Source organism: Chelonia mydas, chromosome 1, assembly GCF_015237465.2.
Source record: "Chelonia mydas isolate rCheMyd1 chromosome 1, rCheMyd1.pri.v2, whole genome shotgun sequence".
Classification (NCBI taxonomy): Eukaryota; Metazoa; Chordata; order Testudines; family Cheloniidae; genus Chelonia; species Chelonia mydas.
The window spans coordinates 328374259-328394285 of NC_057849.1; the positions used below are offsets into that span (position 1 = coordinate 328374259).

The 20027-nt window shown below is 39.1% G+C and overlaps 1 protein-coding gene across 2 annotated transcripts in view; it reads right to left on the reverse strand.

Annotated features, from left to right (window-relative positions):
* The window catches only part of PCLO (piccolo presynaptic cytomatrix protein), a 530921-nt gene that overhangs the window by 283005 nt on the left and 227889 nt on the right, over positions 1 to 20027 (reverse strand). For both annotated transcript variants that reach the window (XM_043552451.1, XM_043552450.1), the window contains exon 4: positions 8025 to 8948. In XM_043552451.1, coding sequence (XP_043408386.1) covers positions 8025 to 8948 — 924 coding nt within the window. The remainder of the gene's footprint in view (positions 1 to 8024; positions 8949 to 20027) is intronic.

Genomic DNA, 20027 nt, shown 5'->3' on the forward strand with positions numbered 1-20027 from the left:
CCTCAAATTATGAGATTTTTTTTCAATTTAATCTAATTATGCTTTGCATGACAGTTCACACAGGCAACTGATTTAATCATGTTAGGTGCTTAAGGATGATCTTTTATTTTTAAACATAAATAAATACTGTAGTCCTCTATCTTTCAGAACACTTTCTAATTATAGTCTGTTGCATAGTAGTAGATGATCATTGCAAGGTTTTGATGTGGTTTTTTATCACATTTAGTTTAAATGTGGTTTTTTATCACCTAGGATACAAAGCTGACTAAGTAGTTGTAGATATAGTAGAACAGGGATTCCTCTATCTCAGCCTGCAGCATTTCTGGCATCTACTGCCTTCTTTCCCGATGTAATCTCCCATTCCCAAGAATAACCTCACCTGACAGGACGATGGGCCTTTGGTTTCTGCCTCACAGTGCTGAACTCTCTAGCATGAAGCAGAATGCATGAGATATTGGAGTGAGTGAATGGGATCTGGAACAGAATCTACTGCCTGGCAGAGTGCACAAAAATTCAACTGGAAGGAATTTTCCCAGTACAGAAGCCGATGTGCTCTAGGTTCCTTGGTAATGTAGGTAGGTGCTGCTGCTAGAAAAATGGAGTCATAAGGAGAAAAAACAGGAAGGCCAACCAGTGATCTGAAGAGAAGAGAAAAAAGCCTACGGGGCAGACACACCTAACTCAAAACCAAAAACAGCCCAATCTTCCCAGTTGTAATAGCTTTCCTTATCACTAGTTAAAAGTCCCTGACTACCATCCTAACTTCCAGAACTTTCCATACATGACCAAGTGCTTCTAGTCCCCTTTCAAGGTGACAAAACCACCCATCTATCCCTTGTGGCAATACCTTCACCCCACGGATCCCCCTGTTTCTGAATGAGACTTATCCCCCAAACTCTCTCCCCAAACATTCCTACACCTCTTAGTGACACCCCCAAGCCACCTCTCCATCCAGCTAATAAAATATGTCATCCTCCCCTAAATGACAGGCACCCATCCTGCCTCCTAGCTGACAACATATCTCACTTTTCACTGACAAGTGTCCCTGACTCCACTGGCATCTTGAAAGCCACTGTCCAAAAGTCTCCTGCCCCCCATGCCAAGACAAGTTCATTACACAGGTTTATGCCTTCAGTAAATAACTAAGCAATATTCGTTACCTGTGCTGACCAATATTGGCCATCCCTGGACTATAGCAAATGACTGATTTGAAGGTTTGTTTTGTCTACTTATTTTATCAGAAAAAAGTTGTTTTTAATTGAAACTTATTGTGAAGCAAATCTGTTATTGAAACGGGGTGAATGGTTACTTTTACTATTACACTTACATTTACCTTCAGATCTTTTTAATTATACAGAGTTTATTTGCAATTCCATTAAAAAACCGCTTGTAGAAAAATAATTCTTATTGCCAATTATTAGAGTTTTGATGATTTGATGATAGGGTGAGATCTTTAAAATTATTATGATTTATATTCAAGGCATGTTATCACTGTGCTGGATGTGTTGTGTGTGTATAGATACTCTGTGCTAAAACAACTACACTATTCATCCTGTATATTAATTAATGTTATATTAATACATTGGTATCAGTCTCAGCTACATTGGAATGCTTTATTGTACACTTTGCAAAGTTAGGTATTAACCTTTAAATTAACCTCTTTTTACCAATAGCGCGTGCCCAAATATCTGATATCAGGACCGATGCCATTGTATTTTCTAAGGCATGTGCCACAAGAAGTACTCACTTCTTTTGGTTTCAGAGTAGCAGCCATGTTAGTCTGTATCCACAAAAAGAAAAGGAGTACTTGTGGCACCTCAGAGACTAACAAATTTATTTGAGCGTAAGCTTTCGTGAGCTACAGCTCACTTCATCGGATGCATTCCACTTCTTTTGACAATTCTGGTGATAACCCTGACACTAAAATGCTATTGAGAATTTATCTATTGGACTCCAAACATTTTTTGTTCAGTAACAATTGGGAAATCAGTATGACCCAGGACACCATTTATCTCTCCTTACTCAGGGAAAACTACCCTGGAAATCAACAGGCCCTTAATGACAGCATCACATCTAATCTTCGTATAAGGTCCACACTAAAGTATAACTTTTTTAAAAAAAAACAGGTTTGCCTGTTTTCTTTCCTTTTTCCAATGAAGCAAGCATTTAAGGGAAATTTTTCAGAGCATGTCTACGTCCTATTTTAGCCACCTGAACTTTTCTATGAGGTTCTCACATCTAAGGTATATCTGCACTTGGAGATCGGGGTGTGAGTCCCACCTCAAGGAGACACACTCGTCAGGGCGCTGATTGAGCATCCATGCTAAAAATAGAGTGTAGCTGCAGCAGTATGAGCTGCTCAGTACGTGCCTCAGTACGTGCTTAGGGTCTCCCATGGGCTTGTACTCAGGGCAGCTATGCCTCCTGCCACTCGCACTACTGCAGCTAGATTCTGTTTTTAGCTCTCTAATGCGATGAGAACTAGCATGACTATACCTCCTTGACACCCCCAGCTCAAAGTGTAGACATACCCCTGAAGCTTTATACCTCCTCATTCAAAATCTACCTGTAATTATTTATTTATTTTAGCTTTTATAAGATAGAGGCTTACATGGATAAATTTTATGAGATATTAAATTAAAACATTGATCATGATCAAACAGACTCCTAGGGCTTGACTGCCTCACTGGGTCCCATTGGTGAAAGCCAGTGGAACCTGGGCTGTAGGTTCCTGGCTGTGGAAAGTCCTCCCAGAAGGGAGAGTTGCCTCTGTTTTGCTGTGATCTGGAGCCAGTAGGCATAGACCAGAAAGGATGAGTGGTCAGGGCAGCCAGGAGATGGATTGATTCAAGCCCATCCCCTTGCAGCTGCTGCTGTCAGGGCTATCTATGGAGTCCAGACTGTAATTTCTCCCTGCTATCCCCTGACAGAACAAGCTAAGAGAGCTAGAGGTATTTCTACTGCCTGTCATTCCAGGGTTGAACACCGCCAGTCCAAGCTCTGCTGTGCCCTTTGGTCCCTTGCCTAGAAACAGCCTCTCTTATAATCACTGTATAACAAATGAGATGACAGCTTATAAACATTTAGTCTCTAATCCGCAATAAGCGTTCTTACTGCATTCTCTGCACAGAGCTCCCCTTGCTACCAGTGGGAGCTCTGCTCATGGAATTGTGCAGTCTGTAATAGGGTCCTGCATTGTGCAGAGGAGTTCCACATTGCACAACCGGGGAGCAGAATTTGCTCTAAAATATTAAGGTGCTTCTATTAGTGATAAGACTATATATAATGAGATTTTTAAAAATCTACTATGGGAGGAGCACAAGTTACAAGAATTTATTTTATGCCTTACGCCCATGTGTATAGTTGCGTGTCTGGTGATACACATCATGCAAATATAATAAGACACATCATAGAGTTTTGAGGCAACATACATCTAATTTACCTGTGATGTACCATTGCATGCCTCATATCACTTCTTACATTCAAGGAAATTATAATTGTAGAACAACTGTTTTAGATGAATGACGATATTTGAAGGAAAATAACGTGCGCGCGAGGGCTATGTAGGTGGAATGATGAAATTACTGTTACCACTGTCAGAGAACAACATTAGGTGCCTGAAGTTGATGGCAAACATATAACTGCTTCACTGTCACAACTAGGAGGGACTCAGGTTCATACAGTCAAGCTCAGCAGGCCTTCCGGAATGGTGTACAAACCTACAGGGCCTTCTTTCTGTAAGCTTGCCAATTTAAACCCTGCTTAAATTGCCAATTTAAACCATAACTCAATGGTAACGTCTTTCTATTGGCATAGGACAAGATTATTTTTCCATGGAGTTGGAGGCTACATTTTCAGTTTTCATTTTCATTCCTATGAAAATTAAAGATGTGTAGGAGGTACCTACATTACAGCAACAAAACCGTCTGTTTACCACTCTAAACCACTACAGCCTTAGAGGCAGGTATGGCCGAACAGCTGGAGCAGTTAACTGAGACTCAGGAGACCTGGGTTCTCTCCTTGGTTCTGCCACTCACCTGCTGGACAGTCTTGAGGAAGTCACTTTACCTGTGTGTTAACTAGAGGTGGTGTGTCTGTTACCCAATCTGTTAAAGGGGGATGGTGATACTGCCTTCCTTTGACAAACACTGTATAAGAGCTAGGTATTATTAACTATTTCCTGCGAGTTTTTCATTTTCAAAATCCCCCTTATTCTTACATATTTATCCATCACTCAGATTCTGACAATGTTGTTCAAGGTATCTCTTTATAATATTCCCTGGTATGGTAGGAATGATATTACTAAGTAGAGAGGGTAATATTTAAATGTTTTGTGGCTAAATTGCTTACAGATGTCAAATTATTTAGATTAAATTAGAATATTGTTCAAAAGAAAATGAATGTTTAAAAAGGTATGCTATATAAATTTTCTAAGACTGAGTCATTCTTACAAGGATTAAGAACAGACCTGTGGAGAGAATGGAAACTCTATTTTGTTAAAGAGTTGGAGATTCAAAAATCTATTTTCATTCTGATTAGGAATTAAACCCGAAAATTTTGATATTCTCTGCGAAATAATTTTTTTAGAATAAGTAGTTTTGGGTTGGTAAAAACCTTTTTTTAAAAAATAAAATATAATATAGTACAAAATAAAAAATAAATCATAACAAAAAGACATTTTGAAAGGAAAAAATTGCAACATTTCGTTATAACTTCAAAACAGGATGTTTCAATATTGTTGGAACTTTTATTCAATTAAATGAAATTCTGGCAAAATTGATGCAATTTTTTAAATTGTTTAAATGTCAACAGAACTGAATTCTCCAATGGAAAATGTTCTGGTCAAAGTTTTTCTGAATCAGGTCTAATTAAGAAACAATGAATTACTAGCAAGACCAGTGGTTGTGTAAGATTTTAACCAATGAGAAGAACATATACATTTTGGCAACTGTATATTTGCTAAAAGAAAAGGAGTACTTGTGGCACTTGAGAGACTAACTCACGAAAGCTTATGCTCAAATAAATTTGTTAGTCTCTAAGGTGCCACAAGTACTCCAGTTCTTATTACTGACTCAGTGGTTTTGGGCAAGTCCTTCAGAATCTGATCCAAAGCCCAGAGAAGCACTGCCATTGATGTTACTGGGCTGTGGATGAGGACCTTAGCCTCTGTATGGGTATGTATATGTTGCAGTCAGAGGTGTGATGACAGCACGTGTAAACACACCCAATATAGTTTTAATCTAGCTAGTGCAAGTACCAACCGCAGTGAAGCTGTGGCTGCACAGGTGTCAGCATGGGCTAGCCACCCGTGTAAGTACCCAGGGTTCCAGCTGGGCTTGTACAGACCGTGCTGAAGCCTGCTGTTGTGACTTCACTAATGATACTCATGCTAGCTTGATTAAAGCTAACTCGGATCACGTGCTGAAACCACGCACCTCGGCTGCAATGTGTGTTTTAATTTCACTCTCTGTTAAATGGGAATACTAATATTGATCTATCTCATGGGAATACTGTGAGAATTAATTAATGTTTGCATAGAGATAGCAAACTGCATATAGCAACTGTAAATGCTAAAATTTATTACCTTTTCACTCAAATCCCTACTTTAAAAATACTTCTTACAGAAATCCTTTAAACTATTCCTCTCCAAAATTCATTTTAAAAAATATTCTGCACTGCCTGGAGATTGACCTGCACCAAATCAAGAGGTGTAAATGTGCAATCTACTCAAATTGTTATATTCTGTTTTACTTAGATTACAAGAGCCCTGGGGCAAGATTGTATCTCCTGCCGTTTGTTGTACTTCAGAGAAAACATTAATGGTGTTCAATAAATAACAATAAATTATCATAATTGCTTTTAGGAAACAAAATAACAGCTGTATAATTTATTTCCTCATTGGTAGAAACTAAGAAGGATTTCCCCGGTGACCAAAGAAAGAAGGCAAGGAAAAAAATAATGTAATCCTTGCTTTTAAAAATTGGTATTCTTTATAAAAATGTGTGTTGTTTCAAAGAATTATGGTTTTAATAAATAAAATAATAATAATAAAAATTATATATATAAGTAGCTCCTTTCATGTGTGCAACTCCAAATGCTTTATAAATATTACCTAAGTAAAGGCCAAAGCTTCACTCTGGTAATGTGGAGTACATATTTATCATCATATTCATTTTACAGATCAGTAAAGTGAGGTACAGAAGGCTAAATCCCATTCACCATATTCATTCCAGTAGTCTCCTTGATTGTAATAAGTATTCAGTGGTATTATCACAAGAATAAAGTGAGCAAGTTTACTATACAGAAATCAGGTGAAACACCATGATTACAGTATGAGTGTGAGAACTAGAAACCCTGGAATCTCAGACCTATGCCCTAAACACTAGGCAACATTTTTTAGCGTTTGCATACAAAATACAAAACGAAATTATAGAAATTGAAGAATCAGGCTGGTTGAAAATTATCCATCAAAAATGTTGTTTGACAGAAAATTGGATTTTTTATAAAACAAAATATTTTGTGAAAAAGCATCTCTTCCCCATGGAAAATTCAGATTTTTGTTGAAAAATCAAATGCCCCCAAAATGAAATCTTTCAGCCAAAAATTAAAATTTGTTGTTTTGGATATCCTGCCACTGTGCCTCATGAGAGTTGTAGTCCCATTTCCTTACAGCCCCAACCTTCTCTGTAGACTGACTGGGCTCCCATTTTTAAAATGCATCTTCTCATCTCCCATGATGCATCATGGCTAGGACTCCCATGGTTCAATTACATCTCCTCACCACAAGGGGAGACCATGGTGTATCATGTTAGCTGTAGTCCAGCCAGGGAGTCTGTCTGACAGAAGAGAATGGGAGTATGAGGCACCCAAATTGCAACTCCCACTACAACTACATTTCCAAATCAAGCTCTCTCAGTTTTCAGCCAAAATATTTTGGTAGGTTTTGTTGTTGAAAAGTAGACCAGCTCTATTTGGAAGCTTTATAGCATACTTGGAAGACATGAAAGAATTTTCTTTCACCCACCCCAATACTTTTGTAATGAATGATCATTCACTAGTTCCAGGTTAATTAAAAAGAGCACAATTTTTCATCTCCCACAAAATATGTATAAATCATTTCTTTAGCCACATTTAGTTGATGAATGGCTTAACAATTACTGTACATACAGCAAATGTGTCTGTTCAGTGCAGCCAGGTATATCAGTTCGTACATGCTAACACTCATTGATTTATGTGAATGGAAAGTCCATATATAACTTGTACTTGAAGACATGCAATTTTCCACAAGAGAAAGTTATACAATGTGGCTGAATTATATATTTTGTATGTAAATTTACTACAAAACATAGCAATAATCCTGTACTGGGATCTAGTATTGCAGACTCCTGTATCATGCAAATCCCATTTGCCTTTGGTGGGCCAATGCAATCCTGCATGGACATAAAATCTGTATTAGCAGATCCCAAAGTAGGATGAAGGCCCATGAAATCAGCACGTTTGCCCACCATTTCCGGACTAAGAAATATAGCTATTTTATCATTTATACTGGTCACTTCCTCCAAATCAAAATCTCTACAGCAAAAAATAATCAAGATTGATGAGTGAAAACAGTCATTAACAGAGTGAAACATTGTTGCAGCTTGGTTCCTCCAGGGATTGAGATCTATGAAAAGTGTGTATCAGCTTCAATGATTAAAACTGAACAAAAGCCTAAAGGAATCTATAACAGCCATTAAAAAAAGACAAAGGTTTGAATCTGACTTCAAAAAAGCAATTTTGGTTTAGTGTCTGTTCTGAACTGTAGAGATTGAAAATTATGCAAACTCAAATGAAAAACCACACACAAGGGCACTATGCACCTGTTGCGCAAATCCTTACTGACAGGACTCATCACCCTTACCAGTGAGAGTCATCCCATGTCATTGCAATGGCTTTGAGAATAAGGACCACTCACATAAGTAAGGGTTTGCAGTAGCAGGTCCTTTTTTGCCTACTGTAGCAAACGGAAAAGAAAAAAAACTTACTGTTTTTTCTTTCACTGTTTCCACACGATCAGGTCTTGGCAAAGGTGCCACTTGAGCTAGTGTTTCTTCTTTCTGAATTTTTTCATGTTTGGATGCCATTTGTGGAATCCCAGTGGTCAAATCTTCCTTCTTAATCTCCTCTTGTTTTTTAACCTGCAATTCCTCAGGAGGTACTTTGGTTTCTAACTTCAGTTTGATATCTTGTCCTTTAGTCTCAACTCTGACGTCTTCTTTTTTGTCCTCTGGGAGGGATGATTTCTCTTCTGGGAGTACGCCTTTTTTGTCTTCTTCCAATTTGCTTATAAGTTGCTTTGCATCTGAACTTATCTCCAGAGGAATTTTATCCACTGACAATGTCTTTGCCAGTTTCCCCTGTTGATGTTTTGGATCCTCCTTCTGTATTCCCTGGTGAATTTTATCAGCTGAGGGTTTCCTTGCCAGTTTCCCCTGCTGAAGTTTTGGAGCTTCCTTCTGAATTGCTTGCTGGATTTTATCAGCTGATGGTATCTTAACCAGTTTCCCCAGCTGGAATTTTGGATCTTCCTTCTGAATCCCCTGCTGGATTTTATCAGCTGAAAGCGTCTTTGCCAATTTCCCCTGTTGAAGTTTTGGATCTTCCTTCTGAATCCCCTGCTGGATTTTATCAGATGAGAGCGTCTTTGCCAATTTCCCCAGCGGAAGCTTTGGAACTTTCTTCTGAATTCCTGGTTCTTCTTTTGATTTTTCAACTATTTGGGTAGGCAGTGCTGCAGTTTTCTGAGGGTGATCTGACTTGGTTGGCGTAGGCTGGCTCTGAGGGACAACAGATGGTTTGGATACCAACTGTGAAGGGGCAGCCATTGGAGGTGGCATTTTGCCCATATCCCCAAGTTGTCCTGATATTGCTCTTTGTCTCTGGCAGTTTAAGCACAGCCATTCTTGTACCTATAACATAACAAACAACATTAAATAAAATAAATATTTTTGAAAATAAAATCATATTGTGCTTTTGGCTGTTACTGTTGTCACTACAGTACTTGTAATCCAAATCCTATGCACATCATACACAATTATTTTCCTGGTTCCCATAGATAGCCCTTGCTGGAAGACTCACACCATTCATCTAAACCACACAGAATGCAACAATTTAATGTATCCAAAGTAACAGGAAGGCATAAATACACTTGAAAATTTTATCTTTCATCCAAAATATTGCTGTCCTTTTCTAGAAAGCTTGCCCCATATATGCCCAACATCTAAAACCTATCAAAGCCTCTTATACAAATTGAGACAATGCCTTCCTCTATGGTTGTTCATCATTGTAATAGGATGGTCTGTCTGTTTAATGGACTGCTTTGGACTTTTGTTTATCTGTTTTCCCCATAGAGATTAGTTCTTTTTCTCTATTCTGGATTTTCTAGTTTTGGGTGGTAAAAGTGTGTGTGTGTGAGACAATGGGATATGAATGAAAGATAGGTCATCCTTCTTTTGTTTTCTTCTTCCTTTGGTAAATCGTTGCTGCATTCTGTCTCTCTTTCTACCTACCTTTCTCAGAAAACTAGGAAAAGGACAAATGGCAAATGGGCACCCGTGTATAAACTCATGTTGATGGTTGCCTGGTTACAGAAGAGTCAGACTGCTTTCAGCAGCACTTGGCTATAGTTGCAGCAGACTTGAAATGGGAACCTGAGACATAGTAAACAGTATAAAAAAAAAACAGAAACCTCTGGAGAAGGGGTTAGCCTTGAAGCTTTAATTCAGAGCCAGCTAATGAGCCCCATTATTGGACCAAGATCCTTACGCTGTAAATTACAGAAACCTTTGTTGTGTGTTTCTTTTTGTTCTCTTCAGTAAGATGGGGGAAGGCCTAATAGATTCAATTTCTTTTACCACATTTGGACTGGAGCTCCTATTTTCTTCATAGTGCCAACCCAGCGGCTTCGTGTCTGATCAAACACCTATCGCTCCGAGGGTGTTTTTTGGAAACATATAATATAATAAACAGAGAAATAATAGTGATAGTAATAATATATTAGAAAACTGTGGCTGAAGAAAACTATCAGTGGCTGAAGAACAGAGACCCCTTAAATTTCTACATCAAAGATATGCTTCAGATAATTTTAGAATGGAAGGATTCTTGTAAAAAAAAAAAAAAGGAGGGTCTTTAAAAGCTAATCATACAGTCACAGAGGTAGAGCTGGAAGGGATTATGTTACTGACCTGTGAAGAAAAAATAAAAATGTGCATCCAATTCTGCAAGGTGTCCAGGGCCAGATTTACAAAGGTATCGAGGCACCCAAAGATCTAGATTGGTGCCTAATGGCTAGGCGTCTAACTGTCACTGACAGCCAATGAGACATAGGTGTCTATTTCACTCTGGTACTTTTGTAAATACCACTAAGTGCCTATCTGCATGTTTTGGCACCTAAATCCCTTTGTAAATCTGGTTCTCAGCTACCAAGCACCTCACATGAGGTGCTCAGCCTTGTATTCTTCTTCTTCTCTTCCCACAGTACAGTTTATATTTTGCTCTATCATACTCAAGAATGGTCGCAACTGAATATCAAACAGATTAAAGTTAGCAATTGCCATGTGATTTTGTTTCTGTTCTTACAGGCCATTTATGAAGTCTTACAAGGCCCAGAATAAAAACTGGAATTCTGTTAAGCATTCCACCAATATCTTGCTGGCTCTAGGCCAAAACAGAGTTAGAAAATATGTGAAATAATAAGAATTGTAAATTATTTATTAGAATTGCATTTGAAAAGAGTGTTACGTGTGAATCACACACTCTTATAAAAGCTAAACTGCAAGCACAATTACAACATATGAAGAAGTGATTGTTTAATATTTAAAATAGAAGTAGCCTTCTTTGTCAGCAAATAGATCATTATGTTCCTAGCACTCAAAATGAGGGAATAATATATCTGCACTTCAGCATGGTTCACATATTTTGTCTAAAAATTGCATTTACCTACCTATTATTTTACTTTTCATTACAATGCCCCATACACATGAGTATTAGTAATTGTCACTGACACAGAAGCACATAAAGCATTTGAAATAATTGGTAATTTTTCCCCAATAAAGACTGCAATATCTAACGCTTTACTGAGTCATCTGTAGCTTCTTATATTGATTTCTATAAGGAGCTAAAAAGGACACTCTCATAAAAGCCTGACCCAACTCCCTCTGAAAGTAAAAGAAAGGCTCCCATTGACTCCAGTGGACACAGGATCAGGCCCTTAGCTCAAAATGAGAGAATGTGTGTACACGTGCATGTGAGAGTTTATGGTCAGGTCTCCACTACAGACTTATATCGGTATAGCTACATTGCTCTGGGGTGTGTATCGTTGTCATACCAACCTAACCCCCTTTGTAGACAGCAATATGTCAGCGGGAGAGCTTCTCCCATCAACACAGCTATTGCCTTTCGGAGAGGTGGATTAACTATGCTCTCCCGTTAGCACAGGAGCATCTTCACTAAAGCGCTTCAGCAACATTTTAAGTGCAGACCTGCCCTCACTATAAAAAAAAAATTGGCCCAGTGCCAATGCAGACTCCAACACTTTCTCCTTAAATAAAAAACAACCAGAGAATGCTCTCCACTAACCCCTCAGGCAACAAGCTGTACAAATAGGTTATTTTGCCTGAATGAACTTGGGTCAATGGCCCCGACCACTTCAGCCTCCTCCATTTTAAATGCTAACCCAAGCCCATCAACAGCCATGGTCTTACACAATAAGAAAAACCATCTCCAAAGTAATGCGGGCTACCTAGAGTCATAAAGTTATAGAGTTTAAGGTAAGAAGGGACCACAAGATCATTCAGTCTGACCTCCTGTACATCACAGGCTATCAATGCCACCCAGCACCCACCACAAACCCAACAACTGAAATTAGACTAAAGTACTAGAGCCCTCAGAAAACTAAACTATTGTATGTCACAGGCAGAGAATAGGAGGCACTGCGGTGCACCAATGCCCGAGGCCCCCATATAGCAGGGGATTGTTTACATGAGATATACCGAGATGATCCTGGCAAATGATCTAACTATCAGGTTAGCGGAACAAACCTTAGTCTCTGCTGCCATCTTTCAAGATTTTAATCCTGAGATTTGCAATAATTCATGTTTTTCTTAAAGACTCAGATTCTACAGTCATGTGAATATGTGAGACTCTCAGATGTATTTTTATTTTTAAGGTACATTTTTAGCTTGCATGGTTGGGGAGAAAAGCATGATAATGTGACCCCAGTGTAGCATAAGGGGGCTCAAAACCAGAATACAAATAAAAGGAACCAAAATGTATTTTTGTAATTGGTCTCATGATTCAGAAGCCAATCTAATGATTTTTAGGGCCTGTAGTGAGGCAGGGTGGCCTCCCTCTGAGCTAGAGGGGGACAACCCACCCTCCCTGCCCACGTGGATAGAGACAGGACTGCCTTACCCCTCCCACCGGAAGTACGACACCAGAATAGGAAATATAAAGGGCGGGGCCTCCTGCTCAGCTGAGGCTGAGACATCAGGGGAGACAGACATTCCTGGCTGCTGACCCTGCTGCTGAGCTCAATGATGCCCTGCCATGGGACACCTACCCAGAAGAGGCGGAGGACGCCCCGCTAATCCAGGTATACCCCGAGGGGAGGGGAGGAAGTGGCCCAGGGCAGCCAACCTTAGTCTGGCTGCAGCTTTGCCTCAGGCACAGCCACTGTGTTGTGGTTGGGATCCCTGCTGACCCAGTGGAAGACCACACCGACACGGTTAGGGCTCTGGGTCAGGGTCCGGTGGAATAGGGTTGGTCCAGACCTCTCCTGCCACCACCAGGGCCTGGGTTTGTTGGTTGTCCACCGAAGCTAGGAAGTCTGATCCGTGGGCTTGCCCTGTCTCTGAACCACGAGACCAGGCTAATTGACTACTGGGTTTGCTCTGGCTCTCCAACAAGAGCACAGAGCTCATTGACTCCTGGGCTTGCCCTGTCTCTGAATCAAGAGACCAGGGCTAACTGGTTACTGGGTTTTTCCCCAACTCTGCTGCAAGAGTCCAGAGCAAGTCAACTGCTGGTTTCCTCTGGCTCTGCTGCAAGAGCCCAGAGCTGAGTGATTACTGAGTGTGCCCTGCCTCTGCAGCAAGAGACTAGGGCCAGTTGGCTATGGCATTTGCCCAGTCCCTGCTTAAAGAGCTCTAGGGCTACAGCCTATTAACTGTCCAGCCCAGCCTCGGGGTGAGGTGTGCTGGCTCCAGAGAGAACCTGCTCCTGCATAATCGGCCAAAGCTAGCTGCCTATCTGGGAACTCAACCTCATTAGGCCCATCGGGACATTAATGCCAAACTGCTAGGTCCCCAATACTAGGCCGAGATTCCAATGATGGAGTGAGGTGGGGTGGCCTCCCTCTGACCCAGAAGGGGAGGACTGACCACCGCTGACTACACTGCCAGACTCATGAGTTTGGAACATTTGGGGCTGGAGGTCCTAAATGAGCTATATCCTCTGCTTCTGTAAATCAGTGTTGTTCCACTGAAGTCAATAGACCTATGTGATTTATACCAGCTGAGAATTTGGCCTCACATTATGCTTGATGTGTACTAAATTTATTTCATGCTCAGACTCCTTATGAATGAGTTTACTGTATTCCACCTCAAGGTAGCAAGCTGTTGTTGCTAATATCCCATAGTATTAACATATGAGTTGTATTTATATATGGATTTATATATATTATTTATATATATATATATTTATATATGGAGTATAATCCAATATGTTGCTGATGTGGTATAAAAGTTCTTAATGATTATTGCTCTGTGGAGATAATTCCATTTGCTGAAATTTGCTTTCATTCCATTTGGTTTTGAAATCTACCTGGTTTCCTGCCAGCTCATCTGGAGCATGGACCCTGGAAGGCCGAAGGTCCTTGACTGTGGGATACTCTGCCTGGCAGGCTGCCCTAGAGACAGGCAGGATAGCTGGCAAGAAACTATCAGACCCTTATGTGGTTTCTGGAGGAACTTTGTCAAAATCTAACCATCTCTGCAAAACGTTTTGATTTCAGTGAATCGGCAAATTCTAAAGCTCTATTAATAATCCACTGACACTTTTTGTTGTATATGCCTGAGCTTAGTACAGTCCTAGTTTTTACAGAATTTATATCTTCAGCATCTCACACCATAATGTTGGGTATGATTCTGAAAGACCTATGCTCATTGAGCAGTCATTGACTTCAGGGGTTGTGCCATGTGCGGACGGCGTTGCAGGACTGAGCCTTGGGGAAGACTGTCAAGTTTGTTCATTCTGTGTGGAGATGCAGAACTATTCTGCTGACTCACACAAGAAACCAGCTCAGTGGGATTACTCTAGGTTAGCAGTGGTGTAAGTGAGAACAGAATCTGGCCCTGAGCATCTCTCTGAGATAGGCTGAACAGTTAAAAACCCTGGGAACAGCCAAGTCATGAGGAAGATGGCTTATGATGAACTGCTTGTAAGTACAGTCCTGCTCAAAGATAATAAAGAGCCTGATCCAAAGTCCATTCAAAATTATGGAAAGACTCTTACAGACTACAGTGGGCATTGAACCATGCTCATCAGCTCTTTTTTAATCAATTCTTTTTCCGGTCCAACGCCACTGCTGCTCAGCACTCAAAGCACATTAACTACCCTCCTTTCTCCCCCCAATAATTTGTTCTGAAAGAAATTTGATCTTTCAATAAATGGCCAAATTATATTACAATTTTCTCTTTTATCTTGGATGCATGCTTGCATTTTTAAACCTTAATCAATTATCCTAGATTTACAACTCGGAAAAAGTAGATTCCTAGATTCCAAGATCAGAAGGGATCATATAGTCATATGATCATAGGGATCATATAGTCAGACCTCCTGTATAACACAGGCCAGAGAACTTCCCCAAAAATAATTCCTAGAGCATAGCTTTTAGAAAAACATCGACTCTATAGCTTCAACTTCCAGCCATTGGATAATGTTGTAGCTTTCCCTGCTAGATTGAATAGCCTGGTCCTGGTTCTCTCTGTGGGAGGCATTAGTTACAAAGAATGAAGAACACAAATAAGATACAACCAAGTTTTCCTGAAAATATTTTCACTATTTGTTTCATAAAGTCTCTGTCCAGTCTAGTTATTTCATGTTGCCAAAATTATGTGAGTAACATTAGAAACACTAAAAAACTGTGCACTGATTTTTATAATCCCAGATGAAAGTAGCACAGCCAGAAACAAATTTGGACATAAAACCAATGCAAAAATAATCATTTGACCATTAATACCATTATGGTTTTACAAGTAACTAAATATAACACATCCTGCTAAAGTATGACTCAGATATAGCAAATGGAGAACAGTCTCCCACAATATCATTGATGCTTGCTCTTTCTCATGAGTTTTGTAAATGTTCTCTCTTCCAAAATAACTTGATCAAATGTGATAGATTTTAATTTAAAACTGCTAAATGGCAACACTGGAGAAATACAGGTCAGATTTTGATATCTTTAGTCACAATGAGTTGCATTCATTCCACAAGTAATTCAATTGTTTCACTGGGACTGGTCGTGATGTATGGTGCGACTGAAACATGAGTAAGGCTATCAGAATCTAACCTTAACTGTATACTAAGAATACTAAGAATCCACTTGGCCTATTTTTGCAGGGTGACCCAGTAGAAAATACTGGGAGTTGCAAATGTCTATCTGAAAATATGCACAATGGTCGCACACTTATATTTTGGATTAAACTGAAGAGACTCAATGTAAAAACAAAACACTTGACCAGTTCCGCTCCATACCCCCCTACTTGCTTCTGATGTTTTCCCTCTTACTAACCAAAGATATCCCTATGTCCTCAACCCTCCACAATTCCAATCCCGTCTATATCTCTGTGTTAATATCTTATCATGTCACTTCCACTCCTTGCTTTGCCAATTATGCCAGTCCCTCTTATCTGCTTCCTCTCCAATCGTCATCATGCTGCCCCTACGTCTTCCCAATTCTGAGTCATCAACCCACTATCCTCTCTCCACTTCAGTCCTTCATCAAGACACTTCTTGTGCAGTGTCCACATGAAATGAGTCAGGAATTTCAATAATGGTACTGATATATTCAAAATCAGAATACAAAACAACCCAGTCACTCCCTCCTCTGGGCTTCCCTGTGCATGCTGTCTATTCTGTGTCTGTTTTGCTTACATTATAAACTCTCGAAGACAGGGACTGTCTGCATTTTTTGCCTCATTTTGTCAAGCCCATAAGAAGAAGAAAAAAATAAGCTGATGAGATAAATTGCTGATTTTTTAAACTGTCTGTCTTTAGGATAAAAAGGTAAATTCGTGACACATGTAATTCCACTACAGCAAATTGAACTGCTCGTGTGAGTATGGATTAAAGACTCCTCATTTTTCTCCTCGCAGTCTCTGGTTATGTTTGCACCGAGTGATCAGTTCTCAGATTTTGGGTTTCTCTAATGAACAAGCGGGGTAACATTCCTTTTCAAAATTGTGCAATTTTTAATAGCCTCTGAAATGCAAACTGCATTTTCAGAACCATGTGTATATCTCATCACAATAAAGTTTATAAATCCTTTTATGTCAGATCTTAATTCCCTGTCAAACCTGTAAAATCACATTCTGTACCGTAAAGTCATATGCCTGAATTTTAGCCTTGTCTTTTCCTCAGTTAACCTCATGCCATGAATACAAGCTTTTCCCCAGGGCTATATTTTCAGTTTGTCTGTCAACCCACATTTATTATGACTTGGGAAATGGACATCATCTTCCTTCAGCAGTCTTCACTGGATAATTCCTCTTGCTTCCTTTCGAATCCTTAAAGACTTTACACTGTTTTATCACCGAGTTGGGTGTAGTAGTTATCAGTATTATAAACAACGCTAGTGTGCCTCAAAGTTCCGACTCCACAGCTCTTTCCTGTTTTATTGGGAATTCAACCCCGTCCTGCTGGACATAGTAAAAGCAGCTGTTATACCTATTCAGCTTTCTTATATACAAATACCACCACAAAAAGGGCACACATCTAGCCATTCAATACTAATGTATTTTCTCTGTTTTTCAAATCACGCAAGAGTTTAGGTACTGCAGTTCCTAGGCTCATGTATTCGCATATCACAGTGTCAGAAAAGTTAAAGTTGAAAATGTTGATCAGGTCAACTAATCCATCTCCCTGCCAGTGTAGGATTTTTATTAGAGTCTGTACAGTGATCCTTTATCCAGTCTAGTTTTAAATGCCTGGGGTACAACTATACTAAAGTTTTTACATGGAGTTAACTGATTGTCAGTTTGTTCTGGTCTACAAATATCTGTAGTTTAACCTAGAGATCATCCTAGAAAGTTTCCTTGGAATGTCTGAAACAAATGTTTATTCTTCCTGCTAGAAAAAAAAAGTATTACCATGAAGAGGAGCAACATAGAGAAATCATAGCAGCACCACTGAAAAATCACTGCTCCAAATCACTGACTTTAAAACATAAGATACAATGAACGCATTTGAGGAGACAAGCTACTTCTTATATAACCAAGCAACACACATTTATTGCAAGAAGACAAAAAATATCCATAATACATGAAAAGTGAGGAAAAAAATTAGCCCTTTATTTTAGTTAAAAAAAGAAGAATGAAGTCTCAGATGCTCCGTAAAATATTTTCATTGCTATCAAAATATGCTTGCTTTTCTTTTGCGTTTGTAGTATACAGATTCTGAAGACTGTTTTTTTAGAAAGTACAGGTAACAAGTCAATTGCATTTAAAAATATAACATTAATATTGCGCAGTCATATGACTCAAAAGCGACTTTAACCACTGTACTTTTTTGGAGGTAGTTTTTCTACTGTTTTAACGTGATTAATAATACTGAAGAAATTCACATCTTTGAATTGTACTGACTACCAAGCCCCCTGTTTCCGCTTCCAAATAAACACACTTACTGGTTTGACTACACTTGAAAGTTTGTATTAAAATAGGGTTGGAGGAGTTTAAAGTGCAATAGATTTCAAACAAGGTATTCTTATTCCAGAATAAGAGTGTTCACACATGGGGTTAATCGGGAGCAATACCATGTCTAAATAAGCCCTTCGTTTTAAAATGAAACTTTTTTTTTCTATTTAAAGTTGCTGTTAAGCTGTGGTTTTACTCTGAAAAATGACTATGAAAAATTCCATCTTCCTTTACAGCTTTGTTCCCTATGAATATTCAGTCATATCTACTGCCTTTAGTAATAAAAATATATTTTCATACTTTTTACTCCTCTTACCATTGCAAACAGCTAAAATAGAGTGAGGTGGATTCTCTTTTTTCTTGGGTATCGGCAGAATTGTTTGCTATACCCTGATCAGATGCACACTCACTGAGGACAATGGGTTGGCATAGTTGTTAAGCCTTCAGTTCAGCTAAGGGCTTATCAATACACTTAAGTCTCGCTGGCTTCAGTCAATGCAGTAAACATATCTGCTGAAGCCCAAGAAAAAACAGAATCCAGCTCACTCTCTTTTGGCTGTGTTGGCTCTGCAGTGGTTCTAAACAGAAGTAAACAGCAATGAAAAGTTTCAGTGTTACCTGAGTAATACAAAACCGTTTGCCTAGTTAAGTCTACTGTCCCTGACAATGATGCCATTTGAACAGAAATGTAATGTTACCACAACATGCAGTCTGCTTGATTTTGCTATTCAGTGTATAAACTGTCTCTCCGCACTGTGCTGTAATGGGATTTACCATCCAATGGGATAGTAAATTGGATTTCTTGCCATCCAATAAGCAGTAATAAAAGTAGAAGCTATTGTACGATATGGCTAGCATCCAGACTCCCGTCTTAGATTATGAGAATGCTATTCAATCTGTGTTTTGCTGAAGGAAAGGCAACCTTCCAACCCCCCCCCCCATTTTTGTTAAGGTATTAAGGCTTTGTTTAGCTTGACATTTTTAGAGAGGCTTTTTCTTGATTTACTTTATTTGCCTTCAGTTTCTCTAGGTATTTTGGATTACTCTCTCACTAAAAAAATCATTTTAATTAATAAAGTGCGTCTATAATCCTGTAGGTTAAGTGCAGACTAGCTAGAATTACTTTACTATTACTCGATAGGATAAAATTGAACAAATCTATTTAGACGGCTTTGTATTATTTGTAACTGGGTGTTGCTCACAAGCCCCAGTCAAGGCTCCAATGGCCAAGGCACTACACAAACAGGTAAGGAAAAATGGTCTCTTTCACCAAAGAATTTACTATTGAATTTGAAAGAAGATTAAACAAGTGTGTAACAAACAACAGGAGGAAAGGGAATGAAAATAATGACCAAATGATTGCAGTTACATAGGGCACACAACTTGATTGTTCCAGATCATTTAAGATAATTATTTTTTAAAAATATAAACATCAGCTAATCTAACTGCAGCTCAATCTAGCCAACATTAGTTGATCAATATGTTATAGGTGTGACAGGAGGAATGCATCTTGAGGAGGAATTTGAAGTGGAAATTAGCAGATTAGTTCAGGGATTAATTAGTTCCAAGTATAAAGGTCAGTTTGGAATTTTGTACAGAGATTTTCCCCCACACCCAATCTAACTGCTATGTACAATCCTCCTGATCAGGACCCACCTTTTTTTCTAAATTCTTAATGGTTATTATAAAGTTTTCATCCAAATTTGTACATAGCACACATTTTTCAGCCTTGTAGCTTGCTACTTGGATACCACAGTAGTGGGCATAGTATAAGAACCTGGACAGATGAACAAGTAATACCATTATGTTTCCAAAGAATATGAAATGGCCCAGTAAGACTTTGTTTTACTACTTAGTACTGCCTTAAAAGGACGTTGCTAAAGGGTAATGCCATGGCTCCACGAACAAAAGTCTTTTATCCAGCGAGAACACTCCAGGGACTTACTATTAAGATTTAAACACTTAAATAGTATGCCATCATTTTATAGAGTGCCAGGGCAGCCAAGAAGTTGGTTATAGTTTCTTGACTCTTTACCCAGCTCTGGCTCCAACAGAGGTTAGAGCAGTCTGGGGGCTGCT